The sequence below is a fragment of the Natrix helvetica genome (genome assembly GCF_964273705.1).
Source record: "Natrix helvetica genome assembly, chromosome: 1".
NCBI classification, from domain to species: Eukaryota; Metazoa; Chordata; class Lepidosauria; order Squamata; family Natricidae; genus Natrix; species Natrix helvetica.
The window spans coordinates 170,130,460-170,153,977 of NC_138548.1; the positions used below are offsets into that span (position 1 = coordinate 170,130,460).

The 23,518-nt window shown below is 43.7% G+C and overlaps 1 protein-coding gene across 2 annotated transcripts in view; it reads left to right on the top strand.

The window, feature by feature from the left end:
* The window catches only part of PPP1R1C (protein phosphatase 1 regulatory inhibitor subunit 1C), a 63,779-nt gene extending 40,819 nt beyond the window's left edge, over positions 1 to 22,960 (top strand). Inside the window, exon 5 of one of the 2 annotated variants that reach the window (XM_081940962.1) lies at positions 22,520 to 22,614. In XM_081940962.1, coding sequence (XP_081797088.1) covers positions 22,520 to 22,534 — 15 coding nt within the window. In that variant the 3' untranslated portion in view covers positions 22,535 to 22,614. Of the gene's footprint in view, positions 1 to 22,519 lie in introns of both variants that reach the window. The other variant, XM_081940961.1, reaches the window with a different exon arrangement.
* Positions 22,961 to 23,518: the final 558 nt, after the last annotated feature.

Consider the following 23,518-nt stretch of genomic DNA (forward strand, 5'->3'; position numbering starts at 1 on the left):
GATGTGCCCAAGTTTGTCGCAATGCGAGCAAACAACGTTTCTGAAATGACAGGTAGACCGGGGGTGGTTCCCTCCGCAACTTGCACATGGTGGCAAACGGAATTCGGGTTTCCCCACCGGTCTTGTGTGACTGCTCCGCATACGATGGCTGTCTTCGAACTCGCTGTCCTCGACCTCTTGATCGGTGTCCTCATAATGTACTCTGGCGTGTCTGGCTCCGGTCTGGATCGCGCTGTATCCGCGTTGTATGGTCTCGGACGATCTGTCCGCTGATTCAGAAGCTCTTGCCTCATCGAGTGCAATCTGTAGGCTTAAGTTGGGTTTGGCCAACAACCGTTTCTGTAGGGAAATGTCTCTCAACCCGCATATGAGGCGATCCAGGATTTGCTTGTCCAGGTCCCTGAATCCACAATGCATGGCTGCTTTCCGTAGAGCTGCAACGTACTGGTTGATAGATTCTCCCGCCTTCTGGTTCCTCGTGTTGAATCCTTGGCGGCAAACGTGGCGGGAAGGTTTTGGCGCGTAATGTGTTTGCAGCGTCTGTTGCAGCGCCGTCCATGTTACCGCCTGAATGGGGGTTGGCTCTGAAAGGTCCCTGGCCATCTCGAAAACCTCTCGGCCGCAGTAGCTCAGGAATATATTCTTCTTTCGAGAGTCCGGTATTCCTGTGTACTCGTTTGCCTCGAGAAAACACTCGAACCTGAGCATGTAGGATTCCCAATGATCGGCGATTGGGTCGAATGGAGCTGGAGGAGTGTGCATCGCCATCTTGTCTGCGTTTGAATTTGCCGCGCTGAGATGGCTGCCGGAATTTCCGCCGAATTCCTAGGCTGGATCGAATCCTTGGATTCTGGAGGTAGCTTCTTCATCCTATCTGTCTCTCGATCCCACCTTCGTCGCCAGTGTTAGATTCGGGCAACGAGAGAACAGACTCCGGACAAGTAGTGACTTAACAGCTCTTTATTAGTAGTAGTAGTGATCCAGCTTAACGTGTGGTCTGAGAGCTCCCCTTTTATAGGGATCGGGTACACCTCTCGTCCAATCAGAGTGATCCCAAGTTCCCCCCCTAGCGGAGGACCTGAGTGAAGACTTATCACGATATATGCTAATATCTAACAGATTCTATAAGTCTCTGAAAATAGGGTGAAAAGGTGAAGTTTGTCCTCTTAACCTAATAATGTCCTCATTATTGTCCTCATGCCTCTGGATTAATCCTTTAGGAATTCTTTTATTCCCAAAAACCTTCCCTATAGCTCAGTTTAGACAGATGTGTATTTCTCTTTGTGTGTGTGATGTCATGCAGCAAAGCAGAAAGGCCATAAATCACCTATAAATGACTCAAAGCCAGTTCTGAGGCTATTGTGGAGATAGCACAGCTGATAGTTTGGACAGCAACTAAAGTTTCCTTTCCACAAATGGACTAAAGCTTTCCAAAACTGGGATGAAATCTTTGGATCCAGTTTATTATGCTGGAATGCATATTGCAGTTGATTAAATAAAACAAGATGTGAAACAAGTGTTTGAGGCAATAAAACCAAAGACTGGTGTATTGGAAGGATTCCTTGTAAAATCAATCATACCAAAAGAAACTATCTTTGAACAGGGAATAAGAAATAAACAGTAAAGTCACCAGAAATTTCCCCAAACATGATTACACATCACAGATTAAAATGGCTTCTGTTTATAGGACGATATAAACAGAATGTCTCATGATTTGAGGGACTAGGCATAAGGAGTAGAAAGTAGACACAAACACTAAAGCATTTCTACATACATACACATGTACTTTCTATATCAGTTCTAGTTTCCGTCTGGAATGTTTGGTTAAATAGAGACTTTTGGGCAGGAACACGTCAAAGCAATGCCTTTCTATGGCTATCAGCTTGGCCACTGTAAAGAAGGATTCCTTATGTTTAATTGAAAAATGGCTTGCTCTTTAGGGACAAAGCGCCCTCTAGTGCTTCAGAGAGTTTGCTGCACTTGCAGTCCTGCACACGACCCCCCCCCCCCAAAACGCCACAGAAGGCTAAAGTCTCATTGTTCATAGTGAGAGGAACAGTGATTATTTTCAGACTGAATCTAGAGATTCACTTCAGTATAAAGAGGAATTAGCTTCACTTGTGTGGGCAGCTATAAGCAAGCCTAGATGTCTCAAATGTGACATCAATGATTTCTGGACACCTGCAGCTGACTAGCAAAGGGAACTAAGTTATCTGAAGGGATGGCTTCTACAATTAGGGAGGGGTCAACCCTGTATGTATGTATGTATGTATGTATGTATGTATGTATGTATGTATGTATGTATGTATGTATTATTTATTTATTTACTTACTTACTTACTTACTTACTTACTTACTTACTTACTTACTTACTTACTTGATCAATAGGCTGTCTAACTTTATTGCAGCCCGAATAAATACAATGATAAAATGCAATAACCCCAAAAGGAGCATGTGATAAACAGCAGAGTCCAATAACAAACAACTCCCTAAAGAACCCATTCAAGCCCAAAATCTGGTACAACAAGCCAGGTTTTCAGGGCTTGTTTAAATGAGGTTGAGGCCAAATAGATCTCTGGGGAAATGCTAGGACAGAGACGGTCACTTCCTAAGTCCCATCAGATGAGCATGGCTTAATCAATGGGACTCAGAACATGCTGACTCTGCTGGATGGGCAAAAAACTATAGAAGACTGACAGTCCTTCAGATAAAAAGCCCCTTTTTTTTCACCCCCCAAGATAGGACAATCAAGGATCAGTGGCATGGTTCTTTTGGGCCTCCTCAAAGTTCCCAGGGTAAGTGGTGCTGCAACTGAACAAATACACCAAATGATGTTTTTTTAATTCCATGACTGCACTGTGCTTAGTTATGAGCTTGTGATAGATATTTTACATCTAACTCTGGAGAGTGATAGGTTTGAATGAGCTTGCATTGGATTCAAACCTCACATTTTGCAGTGGTTAAGAGCCTCGGTGGCACAGTGTTAAAGTGCAGTACTGCAGGCTACTTCCGCTGCCTGCCGGCTGCCTGCCGGCTGCCTGCACTTTAGCAGTTCAAATCCCACCAGGCCCAAGGTTGACTCAGCCTTCCATCCTTCCAAGGTGGGTAAAATGGGGATCCAGATTGTTGGGGGCAATAGGCTGACTCTGTAAAACCACTGAGAGAGGGCTGTACAGCTCTATAAAGCAGTATATAAGTCTAAGTGCTATTGCTGCAGTCTCAATAAGCAACATGCCAACTGGCTTAAAACAGCCTTTACATCTCCAAGAACCACTCCTTACTGGGGACAGGTCATCACTACCAGTAGGATGTGCAGAGGAATCTCTGCATGAGATAAACTGCTTCTTCATATGCTGGTAGCGTTTGACTTACAACCAGGAGTGAGATCAACTTACCTTTGCTTCGCTCACACGCGCCACCTCCACGCATGCCAAAGACATTCCGCGCATACGCAGAGCATCAAAAACGGGATGTGATGATGTTCGGGCGGGTGGGCGGAGCCCGAACCGGATAGAACCAACTGAATTGCACCCCTGCTTACAACCATTCATTTAGTGACTGTATGAAGCACACTGAAAAAAGTGACTTATGACTTTTTTTGTCATCCATAAGACCGTTGCAGCATTCCCCACGGTCACATGATCAAAATTTGGACACTTGGCAACTGGCAAGTATTTATGAGGCTTGCAGTATCCCAAGGTCATGTGATCATCTTTTGCGACTTTCTGACAAGCAAAGTCAATGGAGAAGCCAGATTCACATAACAACCATGTTACTAACTGAACAACCTCAGCGATTTGCTAGGCAACTCTGACAAGAAAGGTCATAAAATGGGGCAAAACTCACTTAACAATTGTCTTGCTTAGCAATGGAAATTTCGGGGTCAATTGTGGTCGTAAATTGAGGATTACCTGTACAACATTTAACCAAAAGATCCCATCATACATTCACTTGGTTCAACACGTTGGTATAAATGTGTGACTAATCATGCTAAGCCATCAACTAGACCAGGGGTGTCAAACTCAAGGCTGGATCCAGCCCATGGGATGCTTAGATCTGGCCCACGAGGCCACCCTGGAAACAGCGAAGGATCGGCCCAGGATGCCTCTGCCAGTGAAAATGGAGCTCAGGAGGGCCGTGTCTGCCCTCTGAGCTCCGTTTTTGGTTACAACAGCCTCCTGCAAGCTTCTGCCAACAAAAATGAAGCATGATAGGGCCACACATTTTTGCTTGGAAAGTGCTCGGGCACCATAGGTGCCCCTGACATGACTGACGTTGACCTGCCACACTCACCTGGCCCCCCCAAGGTCAAACACAACTCTGATGCAGCACTCAATGAGATTGAGTTTGACACCCTGAACTAGATGCATTCCAGCCATAAACCATTGTATTTGATTTGGTGTCGCAGCGAGCCTGCAACACACTCGTTGTCCGAGGTTCTTCAGACTTTCCTTGTCGATAACTCCCGTAGGAGCGAATTTAGAGGGCCCCTCGCAAGGGTGGATTAGCCAATAAAAGACACCACACAAAAGATTCTCGGAGTGAGAGAGCACGATGTGCTCGGGGTGATGTTATGTCCCCCGAATAGATCGCAACAGACTCTTTTATTGAGCAGTTTCCTTAGGGCGGGGGGAGATACACGCATAAGAGAGTAGCATATAGAAATCACAGAAAAGCATGACTCATTGCATACGTAACAGAAACTTAAAACTTTAGAAGAAAAGGAAACTTATCCTAGAAACGAAACTGAACACTAGTAAAGCCTAGAAACAAAACTTAACACTAGTAGAGAAACGAAACCTAAATGTGGCTGATAGATAGCTCTGTTACACACCAGATATTAAAACTAAGCAGCATATATACATAGATAGGCAATACGTGACAATTCTAAAAAAGCCTTAAAAGGTTATATTCTCTTGGCCTATTATATTAATAACAAATGCTGAAGCCTGAACCAAACTTGTATCCATATGTCCTCTGGTTTTATTTTTTAAGATGGTCAAAATTCCTCTAAAGCTATGACATCCACAGTGGATCCCCCCTCCGGGAGAGCCCTTAGGGAGCCAATACACCTTTCCAAAGGAATGCTTTCTGATTCGGAGTCCTCATCAGCCTCAGAGACAAATTCTAAAAGAGCTTGTTTACATTCGTTTTCAACAGTGTGCTTCAGCAAGAGGACATCATCTCCAATACTGTTTAGTCGCTGTTTCAAAAATGCCAAAAGTCTCCCCATGACGCATGGGCCAATTATACATGCGAGGAGCAATAAAATCAAAGGACCGGCTAGGGCCGAAAGAAGAGTAGTCAACCAGGGGGAGAGATTAAACATTCCCTGATACCATGTGTGAGATTGGGAGCGTTCTCTCTCTCTGTCTTTCAATCGGGTATTTAATTCTGCCATAGAGTCAAGCACGATGCCCGAACTATCGGTATAAAAACAACATTCCTCTTTCAAAGCTACACACAGACCACCCTGTTTTAAGAGTAGCAAATCCAAACCCCTTCTATTCTGTAAAACAACTTCAGATAGAGAAGTGAGAGAATTCTGGAGAGCAACCATAGATTGTTTGATGCGTTCGAGGTCGGCATCAATTTCAACACTGAGCCTGCGGATGTTTTGGTCAGCCACAACCATTCCTGTGATGCCTGTTGCCGCACCGGTGGCTCCTAGGCCCAGGAGAAGGGTCAGAGTCATAGTAGTAACCATTTCATGTTTTGTTCGTAAGAGGTATTGGGGTGTTTCCATACGAGAAAGGAACTCATTATTAGAAAAAACAGACATTTTAGGGAGAAGATAAATCTGAATACAAAAAGCTTTTTGTGTATATAAAATGTCTCCGCTGACACATGCAGTAGTGCCAGTGGAGCAGGCCCAAATAGAGCCATTGGAGGGGACAAAAAATTGACCTTTGTACCGTCGGGAGAGATCGGCTGTGGGAAGGAGGGTGTGCATAGTAGTCCATCCACCTGTGGGAAGCCCTAGTCTTACACCAGGCAACCACAATTGGCAAAGGTGATAAGCATCAGAAGAAGCATTAATACAAAAGTGAGAAAAGTTAGAGGGTACATACCCAAGGCAACAACCTTGACCTTCAATTGAGGACACTGTTATAGAAGAATTAGACCACCGGCAAGTGGTATCTGAGGTACTATTGGCAAAAGGTAAGGCAGAACCTATGGCTTCATAAAAAGGGGGTTGGGAAGACATACACAACCAACACCTAGTATCATTGTGGGGAAAAGTACGGGCTGCCGCAAGGGCATCACGCACAGAGGAAACCAAAGTCACCAATGGATTATTGTTTTTTGTCAAGGGCTGTAAAAAGGGCGAACTAAGTTGCAGGTTTGGGCCTACAGGTGGAGATGTTTCTAAAGACATGATAAGACGAATTGTGAAGATATTACCTGGGTGACTGTTTTTGGAGTTATCATTTGACCTTCCCCCCCATTTTTTCCCTGCAAACCATTCAGTAATTGGAAGATTCCTGTCATATGATGTAAAGGTAACAGTCATGGGGTTAAGGCGAACACCACAGCAGGCCCAATTGGTACAGGAATTCCAAGGCAAATTGTTATCAGGGCCTAGTACTGCTTTGATATAGTCCGAGGTATAGGGAGCCGTCCACCAAATCTTTCCGGTTGACACACATTGCCAGGACTTGCAATACCAATCAGGGGTGGTTCCACATTTATCCAGGTGGGAGAGTTCTGTAAGATGTCCTGGGCAAATATACAGGCCTGGGCCAGTGTTCCAGACCTGTCGAGGGGAAGGGTCACATTTAGTCTTATGTTTAAATCCATGAGCACCGACCAGCATTTCAGCAAAGTCAAAGGAAAGCACAGGAAACCAAGGCCACAGAGTTTGATTAGAAATGGAATGAAGGATGTTTCCTTGAAAGTCCAAAATAGTCCAGGTATAGTTTACGGGACGGTGCTGATTCCGTTGTGCATCGGACAAGGAGCGCCGCAAACGGGGAGCTATAGGAGCAAAAACATAGGAAGAGGACAAAGAGCGAAATACGCCAGGGGAAAAATGGATAGCGGAAAGAAGAGAAACTTTCATGACAAAAGATCTTTTTTGCTTTAGGAAAAACAGGGAGCACATGTAAGTGCCATAGTCCTCAGAGGAAACGTTAAAAATTAACAAGGAAGTAGAACAAGGAGAAAATATTATATAAGTGTTGTTAGAGGGATGGATTGGATATCCATTCCTTAGCCATGTCCACTGAGCTGGATGCAGCAAGGGATGGCGTTGTCTACAAATAAGCTCCGCACGACCCCCAGAAGGGGTTTGTACTCGACAATGTGGAACTCTAATGTAGGCACTCAAACGTTCAAAAAGTGTACATTTAGGGAGTGAGACACGTAGATCAGGAAGAATAGGAGACGCAGAGGAAAAAAGGTTAGAGACAGAAGAGACAAGAGAGATCAAAGACAGAATCAACAAAAGGATCATGTTGCTTTTTTAATTGGTCGAGATGGCAAGGACGGACGCAGCGAGCTGGAACCCACAGAACTCGATCTTGTAATTGTACTGCTGCGTAGCCTTTTCCCCAAGTGATCAATTGAACAGGACCTCTCCAAGCTGGATCAGGAAGGTGCCTATAATAAACAAGAGGACAAGAAGAGGGGAGGGGAGGAGTGGAGAAATGTCTAGAGGCGGCAGTAGAGGCTGGGGATCCGGTTAAATTAAGAAAATTCAAAGAATACAAACAAACATTTAATACATTTTGTAACGCCGGGAGTGACGGGGGGCTTACGCCTTTGGACCCCAAATGTCTGTCCAGGGCTTGTTTGAGGGTCGAATTTGCCCTTTCCACAATAGCCTGTCCCTGGCTATTGAATGGAATGCCAAATTTATGAACAATTGACCAGCGATGGCAAAATTGTGCAAAGGCAGAGCTTGTATATGCTGGACCATTGTCAGTTTTTAAAGTTGTAGGACATCCCAACGTTACGAAAGTCCGAATACTATGATTTATAACTTGCTTTGCGGCTTCCCCCCTTTGCAAGGTAGCCATAATGAAACCCGAATAAGTATCCACGGATACGTGAATATACTTCCAAGGGGCAAAGGATGGATATTGAGTCACATCCATTTGCCACGTCTCACAGGCACTAGTGCCCCTAGGGTTGACCCCTTGTGGGATAGCCGATGCCTGCAGACTACATGTTGGGCATTGTTGGATTATAGCAGCAGCTTCTTGATGTGTAATGCCAAACTGCTTGACAAGTGCCTTTTTATTTTGATGGAAATAATCATGGCTTTCTCCTGCTGTTAAGGCATACAAGCAGGAAGACGGGGTGGTTTTACATGCCTCATCTGCCATGTGATTTCCTTCAGATAAGCATCCAGGGAGATGTTGATGACTTCTTATGTGTGCTACAAATAATGGATGAGCACGGAGATGTAACGATTCCTGGAGCTGTAAAAACAACTTCATTAAAGGGGCAGGGGTAGAGGGAGAAATGTAGGCATCATAAATACAAGACACCAAATGTGAAACATATAAACTATCTGTAATAATGTTGAGGGGCTGGTTAGGAAACAATGCAAGAGCAAGATTAAGAGCAGATAATTCTGCTTGTTGGGCAGATGGCTGCGCTGTTGTAGTACGAGTCTGCCACATTTCATGTCCATTGTCTTGCCATACACAGGCACCCACAGATTTAGAGCCATCAGTAAACACAGTGAGGGCATCCCTAATAGGAAAAGAACTCACAGGAGTTGAAAAAAGAATGGGAACAGTCTTTAATATTTGTAATCGAGGATCTGGGGGAAGATGACAAGAAACATTACCATTCCAATCTTCTAAGGCATTTTGTAAAGCCTCTGAAGTTTGAAATAGGGATTCCCATTGACTAAGTTTAAAAGGCACATACAAGGTACTAAATTCTATACCAATAAGGGCTTTTGTGCGTCTTCTCCCTTTTTCTAAAAGGAGAGCCATTTGTAGGGCTTTGGTGGTGATTGAAGCCTTAGGAGTGTGTGCCAAGTGTATCCATTCCAAGATATACATTTTCTTTTCCCAGGACAGTTGAAAAATAACAGCAGTCAAAAGTGAGGGAGTGGATAAAATGGCAAATAAAAGAGGCTCATTGGGTAGCGCTCTATCAACCCACTTATGGGTGAGAGCAGTATTAACCATAGACAAAGCAACCTTTTGATCTTGGGTTAATACAACGATATCTGATGGATGCTTGAGGCCTACTAAGGCAGAAAAAAGAGGAGATAAAACATGGGTAGAAAGGGATAAATAGGGTCTGGCCCAATTAAGGGTTCCCAGATATTGCTGAAGTTGAACAAGTGTGGTTTTTTCTGGGAGATGTAATGTAGGGAAAACAGGCATGGCAGCAGATGCCATAAGCTTATGACCCAAATATTGCATAGGATACTGGGTTTGTACTTTGTCAGGGGCAACATGAAGACCTGATTGGGTGAGAACAGTATACAAAAAGGAAAGAGTTTGAGAAACAGTGCCTTTTGGACCATCAGCTGCTATTAAAATATCATCCATATAATGGTAGATCAAAAATGTGGGATTAGCATCTCGATAAGGTTGCAAGGCCTTATCAACAAAATATTGACACATTGTGGGTGAATTGATCATTCCCTGAGGGAGGGCCTTCCACTGATATCTAGTGGTTGGCCTTGAATTGTTAAATTGAGGAATGGTAAAGGCAAAAAGGATTCTATCAGCAAGAGCAAGAGGAATGGAGAAGAAACAATCTTTTAAATCTATTACAACCAGATCATAATTATGAGGGATTAAATTTGGATTTGGAAGGCCGCATTGTAAAGGTCCCATAGGCTGAATTATAAGATTAATTTTTCTCAAATCCTGCAGGAGGCGATATTTCCCGCTTTTCTTTTTGATAACAAAGACAGGAGTGTTATAAGGGCTGGTAGAATGCTCAAGATGTCCCTCCTGCAGTTGTTGAGCCACCAGTTCTTGCAAAATCGTGACCTTTTCTTGGGACATGGGCCATTGATCGACCCACACGGGGATAGAAGATTTCAAAGTGAGGGAAAGAGGGGACAAAGACATACTGCAAAAGTTTCAAGGAATGGTCAGGATAGCATGAAGTTGAGATAACAAATCTCTTCCCCACAAATTAGTATGCAAAGGTAAAATAAAGGGACGGAGATAAGCAGTGACAGAGGAATGAGGAGTAGATGCAGTCAACCAAGAGGTGCTAACCTTAGCAGCCTGGGCACCTCCCACGCCTTGCACAGTAGACGCATCAGTGAGAGGCCATGAAGAGGGCCATTCAGATGTGCGAATGACTGAAACGTCAGCACCCGTATCAATAAGCCCCGAAAAGGAGCGGCCGTTGAGAAGGATGGAAATTATTGGCTTGGCATTTTGCACAGGCTGTTGGAGAGCAAGAAGAGAGGGGTGATCAGGCGGAGATAAAAGGATAAGGGTGGCAACAACAGTTTCAGCTTTTAAGGAAAAGCAACGAACTCCGGTCGCGGCCAGAGAAATGTTTTTGAGAGAGTCAGAATTATATAGAAAAGGAGTGGCCACTACCCCTTCCAGCATAAGGGAAGAATTAGGAAACAACAAAACAGATACATCGGGCGGAAGCGGGGCTAAAAGAGACACTTTTAGTGGCATTGTGAAAACAGAACCAGGATCATCATAAACAAAATCTTCAGAAAGGTGAACAGGGAAAACAAGGGAGGAGTCAGTGGCCAAAGCTTGCAAGTCAGCCTTTGAGGCAGGGCTAGCTGATTGCCCCCCCTCTAGTTTCCTGACCCATTGTTGTTAATAGGTGTATTGCGACAATGCGCCGACCAATGATAGCCGTTTCTACATTTTGGACAAAGGGTTTTAGGCTTATCATTTGGGTTAGAGGGAAAACCTTTTGATTTTCCACGAGGTGCCCCACCCCCGCCTGGCAAGCGACACTGACTTTTAAAATGACCAGGCTTGCCACAATTGAAACAGTTGCCATTACGAGCAACAGGAAAAACCTGAGAAGTTGGAGCAGGTGGAGACATAGTGGAAGTAATTGCAGCAGCCAAAGACAACATTTTGTGAGAAGTTGTTCCAACCACACGACAGGCTTGCAAAAATTCAGCAAGAGTAACACCTGGTTTTCCACTCAAGGGTTGAATTACCCTTTTACAATCTTCATTAGCATTTTCAAAAGCCAATTTGATTAAAAGTTCTTCACGAGCAGCCTGATTTTGAATTTGTCGTTCCAAAGCTGTTTGAAGTCGACTTATAAAGGTAGCATAAGGCTCAGAAGGTTCCTGAATTACTTTTAAAAAATTTTGTAATGCGCGACCATCCGCGTCATCTACCTGTTTCAAGGCACCCATTGCACACAGGCGAATGATCGCGAAGGCTCGGCGCGGGCAATTTTGTTGTTGAGCCAGAGTGGTAAAAAGACCTGTGCCCTTAATGTGATCAGCCAAAACACCTTGAGGCAAGCCTAGCATAATTTCAGCATCTGCCAATTTATTATATTCAGAAACCCAGATGACAAACTGAGCAGGGGTTAGCAACATTGAAAACAAGGACTTCCAATCATAAAACAACATAACAATGTTAGTATCCATAAGTGAATCGAGTAACCCCATCACGTAAGGAGAATGGATGCCATAAGAAGTAACAGCTTCTTTTAAATTCTTTAACACACGCACGTTGATGTTTTCATGCATCGGCTGTCCCCCGGCTGGGTTAAGAGTCATAGGATAAGCCAAAGCCGAGGGTTCCGTTTTTAAAGAGAGAGAGGAGGAGGCAACTAGAGCAGAAAAGGTTCCCGCAGCCGCATCCATATCCATGGAGGAGCAAACGGGAGCAGTGGAAAAAGAAACAGTAGCCTCCGCAGGGGGAGCGGAGGAAGCCACCGAGACTTCAGGAGCCTCGTAGGGAGGAGGTGAAACCGTCTTTGGAGGTTCACCCAGAGTTGAAGAAGCGGAAATATCTTCCGAAGGAGAGTTAGGATAGAGAGTTTGAAGTGTTGCCATAATAGCCCTCCAGGTCACTAAAATGTCTGATGGCGCTCGGGGAGCTTCGTGAAGAAATTTCCCCAAACGCGTCCAGGTAGCCTTCTTAAGGGTGCCTTCCTCTGGATAAGCAGGACATTTGTCATGAATATAAGACAGAAAGGAAGCAATAGATTTTTTAGAAAGGGGATAGACAGTAGTGCCATTAACTTTTTGCAAACAATTAGCCGTCCTCACTAGAGTGAAAAGTTCGTCCTTATGCCCTGACGAAACTTTGGAACTCGAAGAGCCCATTACTCACTTGTGCACGTAGCCTCTTCCAGGCGAGAAGTAACAGGCGTGAAGGAGGTACACTTCTAGACAAAAGTCGTACCTTTGTAAACGCAGAAAGCCGAACCCAGGACGAGCCCCCAGATGTCGCAGCGAGCCTGCAACACACTCGTTGTCCGAGGTTCTTCAGACTTTCCTTGTCGATAACTCCCGCAGGAGCGAATTTAGAGGGCCCCTCGCAAGGGTGGATTAGCCAATAAAAGACACCACACAAAAGATTCTCGGAGTGAGAGAGCACGATGTGCTCGGGGTGATGTTATGTCCCCCGAATAGATCGCAACAGACTCTTTTATTGAGCAGTTTCCTTAGGGCGGGGGGAGATACACGCATAAGAGAGTAGCATATAGAAATCACAGAAAAGCATGACTCATTGCATACGTAACAGAAACTTAAAGCTTTAGAAGAAAAGGAAACTTATCCTAGAAACGAAACTGAACACTAGTAAAGCCTAGAAACAAAACTTAACACTAGTAGAGAAACGAAACCTAAATGTGGCTGATAGATAGCTCTGTTACACACCAGATATTAAAACTAAGCAGCATATATACATAGATAGGCAATACGTGACAATTCTAAAAAAGCCTTAAAAGGTTATATTCTCTTGGCCTATTATATTAATAACAAATGCTGAAGCCTGAACCAGACTTGTATCCATAATTTGGTGCACCCAAACTGATCCCATGATGGCTTAGCGTTTTGTGTACTTCAGGAACACAATGCACTGCTGTCTGTGAGCCATGTTGGAAATTAGAATTTATTGGCCTAGTGTGATTGGACGTACATATCTCTGGTGCATAAGTTCACATATAAACAGCAAATAATAGGTCACAGGTCAGAAATCATAGTTACAATCATTAATCATAAGTTACAAACAACAATGGATAAATCCTAAGAAACCAATAGAAGAAAAATAGTAGGAAAGATGAGAACATGAGAAAAAAATGAGAAATGAGTCAATGCTGTGGGAATTAAGTTTTCAGCAGAGTGATGGCGGGACAGTCGGGGGAACTATCTTTATGTCTGGTTTTTTGGCATGTGATGCTCTTTTAGAGGTGTCCTTAGGGCTGAAATTGAAATAGATTATCTCCAAGATGTGAGGGGTCTGTAGATAATTTCTCAGCCCTCTTTCTACATGCAGAATACAGTTCCTCAATGGAAAGCTGGCTGGCTGCGATTTTATTTTCTGCAGTCCTAACTATCCGTTGAAGTCTGTCCCTGTCCTGTTTGGTTGCTGGGCCAAACCAGACAGTTATTCAGGTCCAAATGAAAGACTCAATAATTCCTCTGTAGAACTGAATCAGCAGCAATTTGGGAAGTCTGAGCTTTTTGAGTTGACAAATAAAGTGGTGAAAAACTTTGATATGAGGTTAGTTATGCTTGTACAGTTTTAACATCAAAACATCCGCTCTATAGCCCTTGATCAGAAGATCGCACAGAATATATTATTTTCCTAATAATCACACCTAAAACCTTATGATGTTTTTCTGTAAAGCCATTGGGTTCAATTTACTCAGTACAATCTGAGCCCATCATCACATGGAGGGAGAGAAAATTGGGTTCAACACTTTATTTCTGTGTCCAAGTAAAGAGGGACCCTTGGATCCATAGTTTAAATCCAGGGTGTCTGCTGATATTTCAACAAGATGCTTTTCTACCATAGAACCACAAATACACACCAACATTTCCTGATATTTCATCCCTTGTCTCTGAATTATTGAAGACATGCACAGTTTAAGCTAACACTCCATAGTAAGCAGGGGAAGGTGCACTTAACTAGCTAAAGTCTCCTCCTCTAATTGTATTTTTAAAAAAATATGCTAATTACGAACTTTTACTTCTAGATCTTTGCATGGACGTTTTTCACCGCAGCTTAAGCAAAATGCCACATTGCTTTTCCTTATTCCAGTAATGGGCCCACTTGCAAAATTCTTTAGCCCGGTTACAAATGCACAATTGATCAGCAAGCTTCCTATAACTGAACTGGTGGCACAGTGGTTAGAATGCAGTACTGCAGGCTACTTCTGCTGACTGCCGTCTCCCCAGGCTCAAGGTTGACTTAGCCTTCCATTCTTCCGAGGTGGGTAAAATGAGGACCCAGATTGTTGGGGGCAATAGGCTGACACTGTGAATCACTTAGAGAGGGCTGTAAAGCACTGTGAAGCGGCATGTAAGCTAAGTGCTACTGCTGTTGTTGGTCAGCCTCTTTAGCTTTTCCCCCTATAAATGCCAAGGCAGGTGTTAGCTAACAGCTGGTTCTAATAATGGCTATATTGAGACAAAGTGATTAAAATAAAGCAGCTCTGACTAAAGCAGTTTTATGACATATAAAAGCTCTTAATGGTTTGTTAGTAGGATAATAGCCTTAAGGCCTCAGGTGCATTATAGAAAGGAATAGCTGAATTAATTCTGACCCTGAGGTACATTTTGCTAAATTCTCAGCACTGCAATTTATAGAACAAGAAAGTCAAAAATCACCGCTTCTACTAGCCACTCTTTGTGGTAGTCAGATTGTCCCCATTGAGGCATATTTCTTAACTCCGCTTCCCCTGGCTCTCCAAGCACTGGGTGTTCCCATATTGTGTTCAAGACAAATGTGACAAAGTCCCAGACCTATATTTAAAATGAATATAGATTAAAAAAAAAGTTTAACTTCCATAAGTGTGCATTTCCCCCCTCTTCTTTGCATCACTCCAGCCCAGCACCCCAGCTATATATGCGTTTAGCTAAATGTATTTGGCTTTATTCCCAAAGACATGGAATCATTCTCATTTTATTTGTTCTCACTTACACATTTATTTTTTGATGCCTTTGTTTATTGCCAGTGCTCTGCAGATCTATATTCAAGAGGGCCAGAGTTGGTGGGGAGGGAGCTATAAAAACAAAAGCAAAAACCCCAAAGACTGTTATTCTTTCTGGACAGCTTGGCATAAGCTGCACGGAAATATGATGGTCTTTCCAGTGTATCATTTTAGTTCAGCGGTGCCTTGTAACAGGAAAAACTGATCCTGAGAAACGTATACAAAACAAATACTGTTACTTGGGGAATTTTTGCTCCCCACCTCAAATTGTTTGCAAATGTCCTTTCTTTATTGGTACCCATCACGCCTGGTTAGGTTCATTCAGCACAGAAGATAATTTCATGGGATCCTGGTACTCATCCTGCTGTGCTCAACAACGGACACCCATCAGCGGAACAAATTCTTGCTGGGTAATTTTCTGCAACTGATTTGAAGAACAGGAGAGGGGAAAAGAGGGAGGAAAGAAGAGGAACCCTGATTGCATGTGTGGAACTGAATTTATGCATAAATAGCTACCTGCATCTTGTGCCAGATTGTTCCTTCCATACCTCAGTCTGAAATAAGGGAACAGTAGCTACATCCTGATGGACAGTGAAACATCCATCACTACTGCAACTGAGTCCTTCCACCTGTTGCTGGTCATCTTCCTCGTTCCTTCTAACTTTCCAAACATTTTGAACTTCTCAAGGGAGCCAGGTCTTCATATAATGTGCCCAACAGGTGACAAATTGAGGCTGGTCATTTGTGCCTTGAGTCAGAATTCTGGATCAATTATTCTATCATCCATCTATTTGTTTTCCTGGTTATCTATCCATGGTATTTTCAGGAATCCTCTCCGTACCTAATTTTAAAAGTATCAATGCAATAACCTTTCTATCCTGCTTCTTTAACATCCAATAATTCATTCCATAAAGAATAGCTGAGAATTGCTTAGTTAACCAATTAATGCTTTAATGCCTCTTAGCCCTTTTTATATATGTTGAGAGCAGTGACGTGCGGTGAGGTTTATGCCTGGTGAGGCTGGTGACGTCATCAGGAAGGCGGGGAATGGGACCACGTGTGCTGGAGGCTGAGGCTGCCTCAATCTCCAGCACATGTGATCCCATTCCCCGCCTTCCTGAGCATGCTCCGCCGGCTCGCGCTCCCCAACAGCAGCTGCTTTTTAGTGCTTTTCTGTGCGTCTGGCGTTTAGGACATCCGGCTATCTACCTAAACGCCAGACGCATAGAAAAGCAGCTACTGTTGGGGATCGCGGAGCATGAGCCGGCGGAGCGTGCTCAGGAAGGCGGGGAATGGATCAGCACACGTGATCCCATTCCCCGCCTTCCTGAGCGCGCTCCGCAGACTCGCGCTCCCCAACAGCAGCTGCTTTTTAGTGCTTTTCTGTGCATCTGGCGTTTAGGACCTCCGGCTATCTGCCTAAACGCCAGACACACAGAAAAGCACTGAAAAGCACTTTGCCTCCAAGCCACTTGATGACGTCGCCGATGTTGCTACTGGGCACGGCCGGACGGAGGTAACCAGAGTGGCGCCGAGGGGTCCGGGCAGACGAAAGAGCGAGTGAGCGAGCGATGGAGGATCAGGCAGCCTGATCCTCGGTCGCTCGTCCGCCGGACTGCCTTGGCGCCACTCTGGCTACCTCCGTCCATCCGTGCATGGCAGCTGTGGTGACATCATCAAGCCCCTGCCACATCTGGATGTCAATTGCAGTCACGAGGAGCGCACAAAGTACAGCGAAGGCAGGAAGATTATTGGCGCTTCCGAGAACCCTCCTGCCTCCGCCGATTGCCCAGCTGGCACCACCCCGCACGCGCTCCTCCTCCTCCCTCCTCTTCCTCTTATATATATGAAACTCCCTCGTGGGTATTATTATTTTAAATATTATTATTTCACGATGAGAGGTGAGGCTCTGCCTCCCCTGCCTCCAATGACCGCACGTCCCTGGTTGAGAGGGAGCAAGGAATTGAACCCACGTAACTTGAAAGACACGGTGGCTCAGTGGCTAATACGCTGAGCTTGTCAATCAGAAAGGTCAGCAGTTCAGCGATCCAGATCCCTAGTGCCGTGTAACGGAGTAAGCTCCCGTTACTTGACACATCTTCTGCCAACCTAGCAGTTCAAAAGCATGTAAAATGCAAGTAGAAAAATAGGAACCACCTTTCATGGGAAGATAACAGAGTTAACACTAAAAGTGGCCACACCAACATTCTGCACCATCATTTATCGTGATTGGATAGCAATAATGTTTTCGGTTTTGTTTTTCTTTCTCTTTAATTGCAGCTGTCAGACACATAATAGCAGGAAGTCTTTAAAAAAAGTAAGAAGATTCTCATTGTGGGCAATTAAAGTGAAAAGGAACCAATTTCTGCCCCAATGGACATATTTCTTAAGGTTTCAAATGCCAAAATGCAGGATACTTTTTTTGTTGTGCAAGATCAGAATTTCAGTTGATTTAATTACAAATTAGAATAGAAATTATTTTGAACCATTTCAGTCTTGTTTTCTTACCTGTATCCCCACTTCTACCTCACCATCATAACCTAAAAGTTTGAATTAATGGCACATTTAACTTTGGCTCAGTTCTCTTCAAATATATTAACATTCATGAAGAATTTTGGCACAAACAGGTTCCCTAAGCATCCCTGCTTGTTTATGGAGCTGTGGCTGCCTATAGGAGGTCTTGGCTGAGTTTTAAAAGCTAAGGAATTGGACCTGGTGTGTATTTCAAAAAATGACTACCAAGAAATGCAAACTAGGAAATTGAGAAAACATGCTGAAGAAGATAGTGGCAAACTACTTCTGCATTAAGATTTATCCTTTAGGTCTGTGGCCCCCAACCTTTGGGTACCAGGGACTGGTTTCATGGAGATAGGTTTTTCCGGGGACAAGAGGGGGCATGGTTTCATGTGCTGCTTGCATCCTGTGGATATAATTTTTAGAATGGAATAGAATTCTTTATTGGCCAAGTGTGATTGGACATACAAGGAATTAGTGTTTGGTACATATACTCTCAGTGTACCTAAGGAGAATAAAATATACTCATCAAGAATAAAAGATACAATACTTAGTGCAGAGGTGGGTTGCTCCCGGTTTGGCACGGATTGGGCAAACCAGTAGTAGCAGCAGCAGTGGGAGGCTCCGCCCACCCTGCCAGACGCTTCTGCACATGCGCAGAAGCGTCATGCGCGCACAGGAGCGCGCCCGAACTGGTGGTAAAAAAATTGGCAACCCACCACTGACTTAGTGATAGTTAATGTTACTAATAAGCTATCAAATCGTATTAGGAAATAAATAACATGGTTATAGTCATAAGTGGGGAGAGATAGATACTAGGAAGGAAGAGAAGAATAATAGTAATACATTCTTAGTAAATTATTGATAGTGGTGTGGGGATTAATTGTTTAGCAGAGTGATGGCACAATTGTCCTTGTGTCTAGTTGTTATGGTGTGCAGTGCCCTATAGCGTCATTTTGAGGGTAGAAGTTGAAACAATTGATGTCCAAGATGCGAGGGGTCTGTAGATATTTTCTCAGCCCTCTTTTTGACTCGTGCAGTATACAGGTCCTCAATGGGAGGCAGATTGGAAGCAATTGCTTTTTTTGCAGTTCTAATTATTCGTTGAAGTCTATGTTTGTCTTGTTTAGTTGAAGAGGGTATAGGGCTTCATTTGTTTGCATGGCCCAGTTTCTGGCATGCAGTGTGGCCCGGTGCCAGTACATGGACTGGGGGTTGGTTGAAGGAGATTTTATCTTTCCTAAATTTACTGTAAGAGGACTATTCTTCCCACCAATTAGCTCGAGACCACAGGCCTTCTGAACAGTTTCCCTCTGAAAGATCCCTCTACTCAGCACTCTGCTTACTGAAGAACCTAGGTGTCCCATTCAGAGGCAAAGGGGATAATTTTACACAATAAATCCAGGGGGGGGGGGAGGAAAAATACAGCTAAAGAATCCATTCAAAGTCTCGTGACTCCCAAACTGCCTAAACTATTTCAAGACAAAGTTGTAGTCAGATTAATCCCCAAAGTATTTTATCAAAGGAGATTTTATTAAACAGGGTCAAAGACCAAGTCATGTTTTTCCATTATTTGTACAAATGTAGGTATATTTTCACTGTGAACGGCAGCTAGGGAAGCTCTTTACATGGACAAGGGAAATTAATCCAATCTTTGCATGGTTAGACAGAATGACTGTAAATAGACTGGCCTTCTCTAAGGACATTGATTTCCAGAAATAGAATGGTGGCATCTCAAAGGTGTTCTTTCAAAAGGCAACTGGACTGGGTTTTTTTTTTCTTTTGAGGAAGAAGCGAATGTTTTGCTTCTCATCCAAGAAGCTTCATCGGTTCTGGCAGGATGGTGGGGGTGATGGAAGGATTAGTTTTGACTGAGTGGGTCTGACTGAGTCTGGATGACTCAGAATCTCCACAGACAAAATGGTGGGTGAGACCAGGGAACCATTTAATGGGAGGATGTGGTTGTCTGCTAACTGGACTGAATACATTAAAAACGTTTAAAGGTGTCAGTCCAGACTAGATTTTTTTAAATTGGTTTAAACTTAAAATGCCATCTCTCTATCAATTTATCTATCTATTTTGTCAAGCATGTATAAAATTGGGTTGCCACAACGAAGAGGGAGTCAAACTATTCTCCAAAGCACCTGAGGGTAGAACAAGAAGCAATGGGTGGAAACTAATGAAGGAGAGAAGCAACTTAGAACTGAGGAGAAACTTCCTGACAGTTAGAACAATTAATCAGTAGAACAGCTTTCCTCCAGAAGTTGTGAATGTCCCAACACTGGAAGTCTTTAAGAAGATGTTGGATAGCCATTTGTCTGAAATGGTATAGGGTTTCCTGCCTAGGCAGGGGGTTGGACTAGAAGACCTCCAAGGTCCCTTCCAACTCTACTATTGTATTGTATTATAAAATAACAGATATAAGTTAGTGTGCAGTACTGCAGGCTGCTTCTGCTGATCACCGACTGCCAGCAGTTTGGCAGATCGAATCTCACCAGGCTCAAGGTTGACTCAGCTTTCCTTCCTTCCAAGGTGAGTAAAATGAGGACCCAGGGTGTTGGAGGCAATACACACTGTAAACCGCTTAGAGAGGGCTGTAAAAGCACAATGAAGTGGTATATGAATGTAAGTGCTATTGTTATTTCTATGCTCCCTTTGGATGCCTTCTGGATATTATCTGACCCATACAATTGATTCACACTGAACTATAATACAAATAGAGAACTCCTTCCTCCCACTGAAAGGAATGGTATGTATCTGTTAAGTGGGACCATTCCATGGGCCTGTGGAAATTTGGCGCCTATCGGTAACCATGAAATTGATCTATCCACTGGTAGTGAAGTTTATTTGATTTATTTTTAATTATCAAAGTTGTTTGCCATGACTCTGAGTGACCTTGAGTTTATATTACCTGAATGTATAAACCTTTTTTCCCCTCTCCTGATTTGGGTAACATATGCATTATTTTAAGCCTGAGGAATCTATAGTAAAGTAGAAGTATTAAAAAAATTAAAGCTTATTCAATGTCAATTTCTTCTACTTTGGTTGAATGAACTAAACCAGATGTCAGGTTTCAGGCTCCCTGTTGGAGACATTGTAATCTGGCTGCAAAAATGCAGGAAGTTGCCTCATTTGCACAGATAATTTATCCTGAATATGGAAAGAAGCTTTGGGGGGGGGGGGAGTGACTTAATCTAACATGCATCAGCAGTACAAAGTATTATTCATGTCTCCTTAATGCACAATGGCTGGCATTCTTGCTCTCCTTCATTAACATCTAATTAAATGATCTACAGTGAAATCAAAGTCCTCAAGGAAAAGGAAGGAGGGAGTCATCTCAAATGTTAGATATGAAGCAAACTAAGTTTCAAATATTGAGTTATTCTTTCTTGTATTTCTGATTTTGGGAGAAAGTTAGGCAGAATAATTTTGAAGGAATGAACCTCAGGGTGCAAATGAATTGTGACAGAGTAGAAAAGAAAGATGGATCCAGGGAAATCATAGTATTATTGGGGGACTTGCCAGAAGACAGATGGCAAGAAGTGAAAAATATCCCTAAGCAAAAGCAAAACTCTGCACTCAGAGTGTACAATGAGGACTACAAACTGAGCAGAGGACAAAAGGGGTAGCAGAGCATGAGCAGAGACCTGCCACATCACCAGTTCTCACCGTTCTCTGCATCACAATACGCCGCACCAGAGAAGTACAGGGCATGGTGGAAACAAATAAGGAGAGGACAGATAGCATTTTTAATTACTTGGGGTTTTTTAGCTGTCATTTTCCAATATTAAATTCACCTTAAACACAGGTCTATTATACCTAGATGGTAGAAATTCAGGTAGCCATGAGAAGGCACCAAAAGGTTAGACTTTCCTGTATCCCCCTAATGGACATTCGGAGTTCTGCACAGATGGTTCTGCTTATTTGAAGGATTGTTGACCAAGAGCCATGCTCTGCACAATTAGATTGCCATCAATTTGCCAGTTTAAATGTGTTATGTGAAAGAAGCAAATAAAGGGCTGCAGTTTAAAGATGGTCTCACATATCTGTAAATACATATCTCTCTCTCTCTCTCTCTCTCTCTCTCTCTCTCTCTCTCTCTCTTTCTCTCTCTCTCTCTCTCCCCCCCCCCCGGAATTAATTGCTATTGGATGGGGGAGATAGTGTATATATCCAATCAATAGCACCAGTATCTCAGCCAGTTATTAACTAGGGCTAACCAGAGGTGGTATTTTGCCAGTTCTGACCAGTTTGCCTGAACCAGTAGCGGGAATCGCGGGTGGCCTCACCCACCTGCCCCAGCTCTATGGCATCCCATTTAGGCCCTTTTTTAGGCAAAGCACATGCACAGAAGGTGGAACACATGCACAGACGCTCACATTTGCGAACTGGTAGGAAAGGTAAGTCAATACCACCCCTGGGGTTAACCCTGTTTAGTTCCTGAAATCAGCTAAGGTGCTTAGCATTGCAAAAAAATAAAAGGATTATGTCCTCTTTCACTATACTCTGAACCAATTCAGATCTCTTCCCTGTTATTGCTTTTGCTTTTGTTGCTTTTCTTGTTATTAATGTGGCAAAAAGAGAGAGGGAGAGGGAGTGGGAGTGGGAGCAGGAGAGGGCGGAGGGCGGAGGGGAGAGAGAGAGGAGGGAGGGGGAGGGACGGAGGGAGAGGGGGGAAGGGGAGGGAGGGAGGGAGGGAGGGAGGGAGAGAGAATGAGAGGTTACAAAAAGCATCCATGCCCTTCTGACATCAGGCTCAATTCTATCTTTGTAATGGACTACAAAGGTAACATCACCATTTTCATATGTCACAATCCCTTTGCCATTTTGCTGCTACTATTGTTGTTAGCCTGCTGGGCAGATGACATACCTTGAGTGCAAAAATTAAATCTTAACTCTGGTCTTTGTATTTACAGGAATTAAGCATCTAAAAACTCAGAAGGACCTGGCATTTCCAGAGGAAGATGAAGGAGTCTGTGAAAGGGATGAGGAATAAAACCTTTAATGGCGCCAAACCTCTCGCGAAATATGAAGCTGCTCAACTTTCAGTACTTACTGTGGAACTTTATGGCTTATGTTCCTGACCCAAAAGAGTCTTCATCCTGGTACCTAAGAAAAGGAGGGTTTTGCAGAGGAATTCATCATTTGCAGAACTGGCCTAGGGTACCTCCTGGGTGAAGATAGCCATTTCTTTTCTTACCATTTCCTTTTCTTTGTAATAACTCAACTTATATGCCATATGTGCACATATATGGTTTCCAAAGGTGTTGGCTCTACTGTCTTAAATTCCAAATGTGAGCTGCAGCCTAAAATCAGTTGTAAATAGTGCAGACTTAAATGCTACAAAATAAATACAATGTACAATTAGACTACATGGTACTTTGCAGACTCTTTCTTGAAGTAAGATAGCCAGTTTGATGGGATTCCTTACAGGTGCTCTACAGGGATTGGGAAGAATCTACGGCCTCTTCTGGTCCTACAACCCTGGTTAAAGAAAGAATAGGCTGCTCAAACACCTCTTCTAGCTTTTGCCAGGGCTACTGGTGGGGAGAAGGGGCTGAGAAGGAGGGTCCAGGGAAGGAAGGAAGTACTCTGCTCCTAGAAGCAAGCGGGCCCAACTACTTGGAGAGCAATTACTGGTTCTGTGGGTGTGGCTTGGTGGGCATGGAAGGGAAGGAGACTGTAAAATCTCTATTCCCACCCCACTCCAAGGGAAGATTACTGCAAAATCCCCATTTCCTCCCGATCAGCTGGGACTCGGGAGGCAGAGAATAGATGGGGGCGGGCCAGTCAGAGGTGGTATTTGCCGGTTCTCTGAACTACCCCAAATTTCCGCTACCGGTTCTCCAGAACTGGTCAGAAACTGCTGAATACCACCTCTGGTCAAAACCTTAGTGAAATAAAGTCTTTTCAGA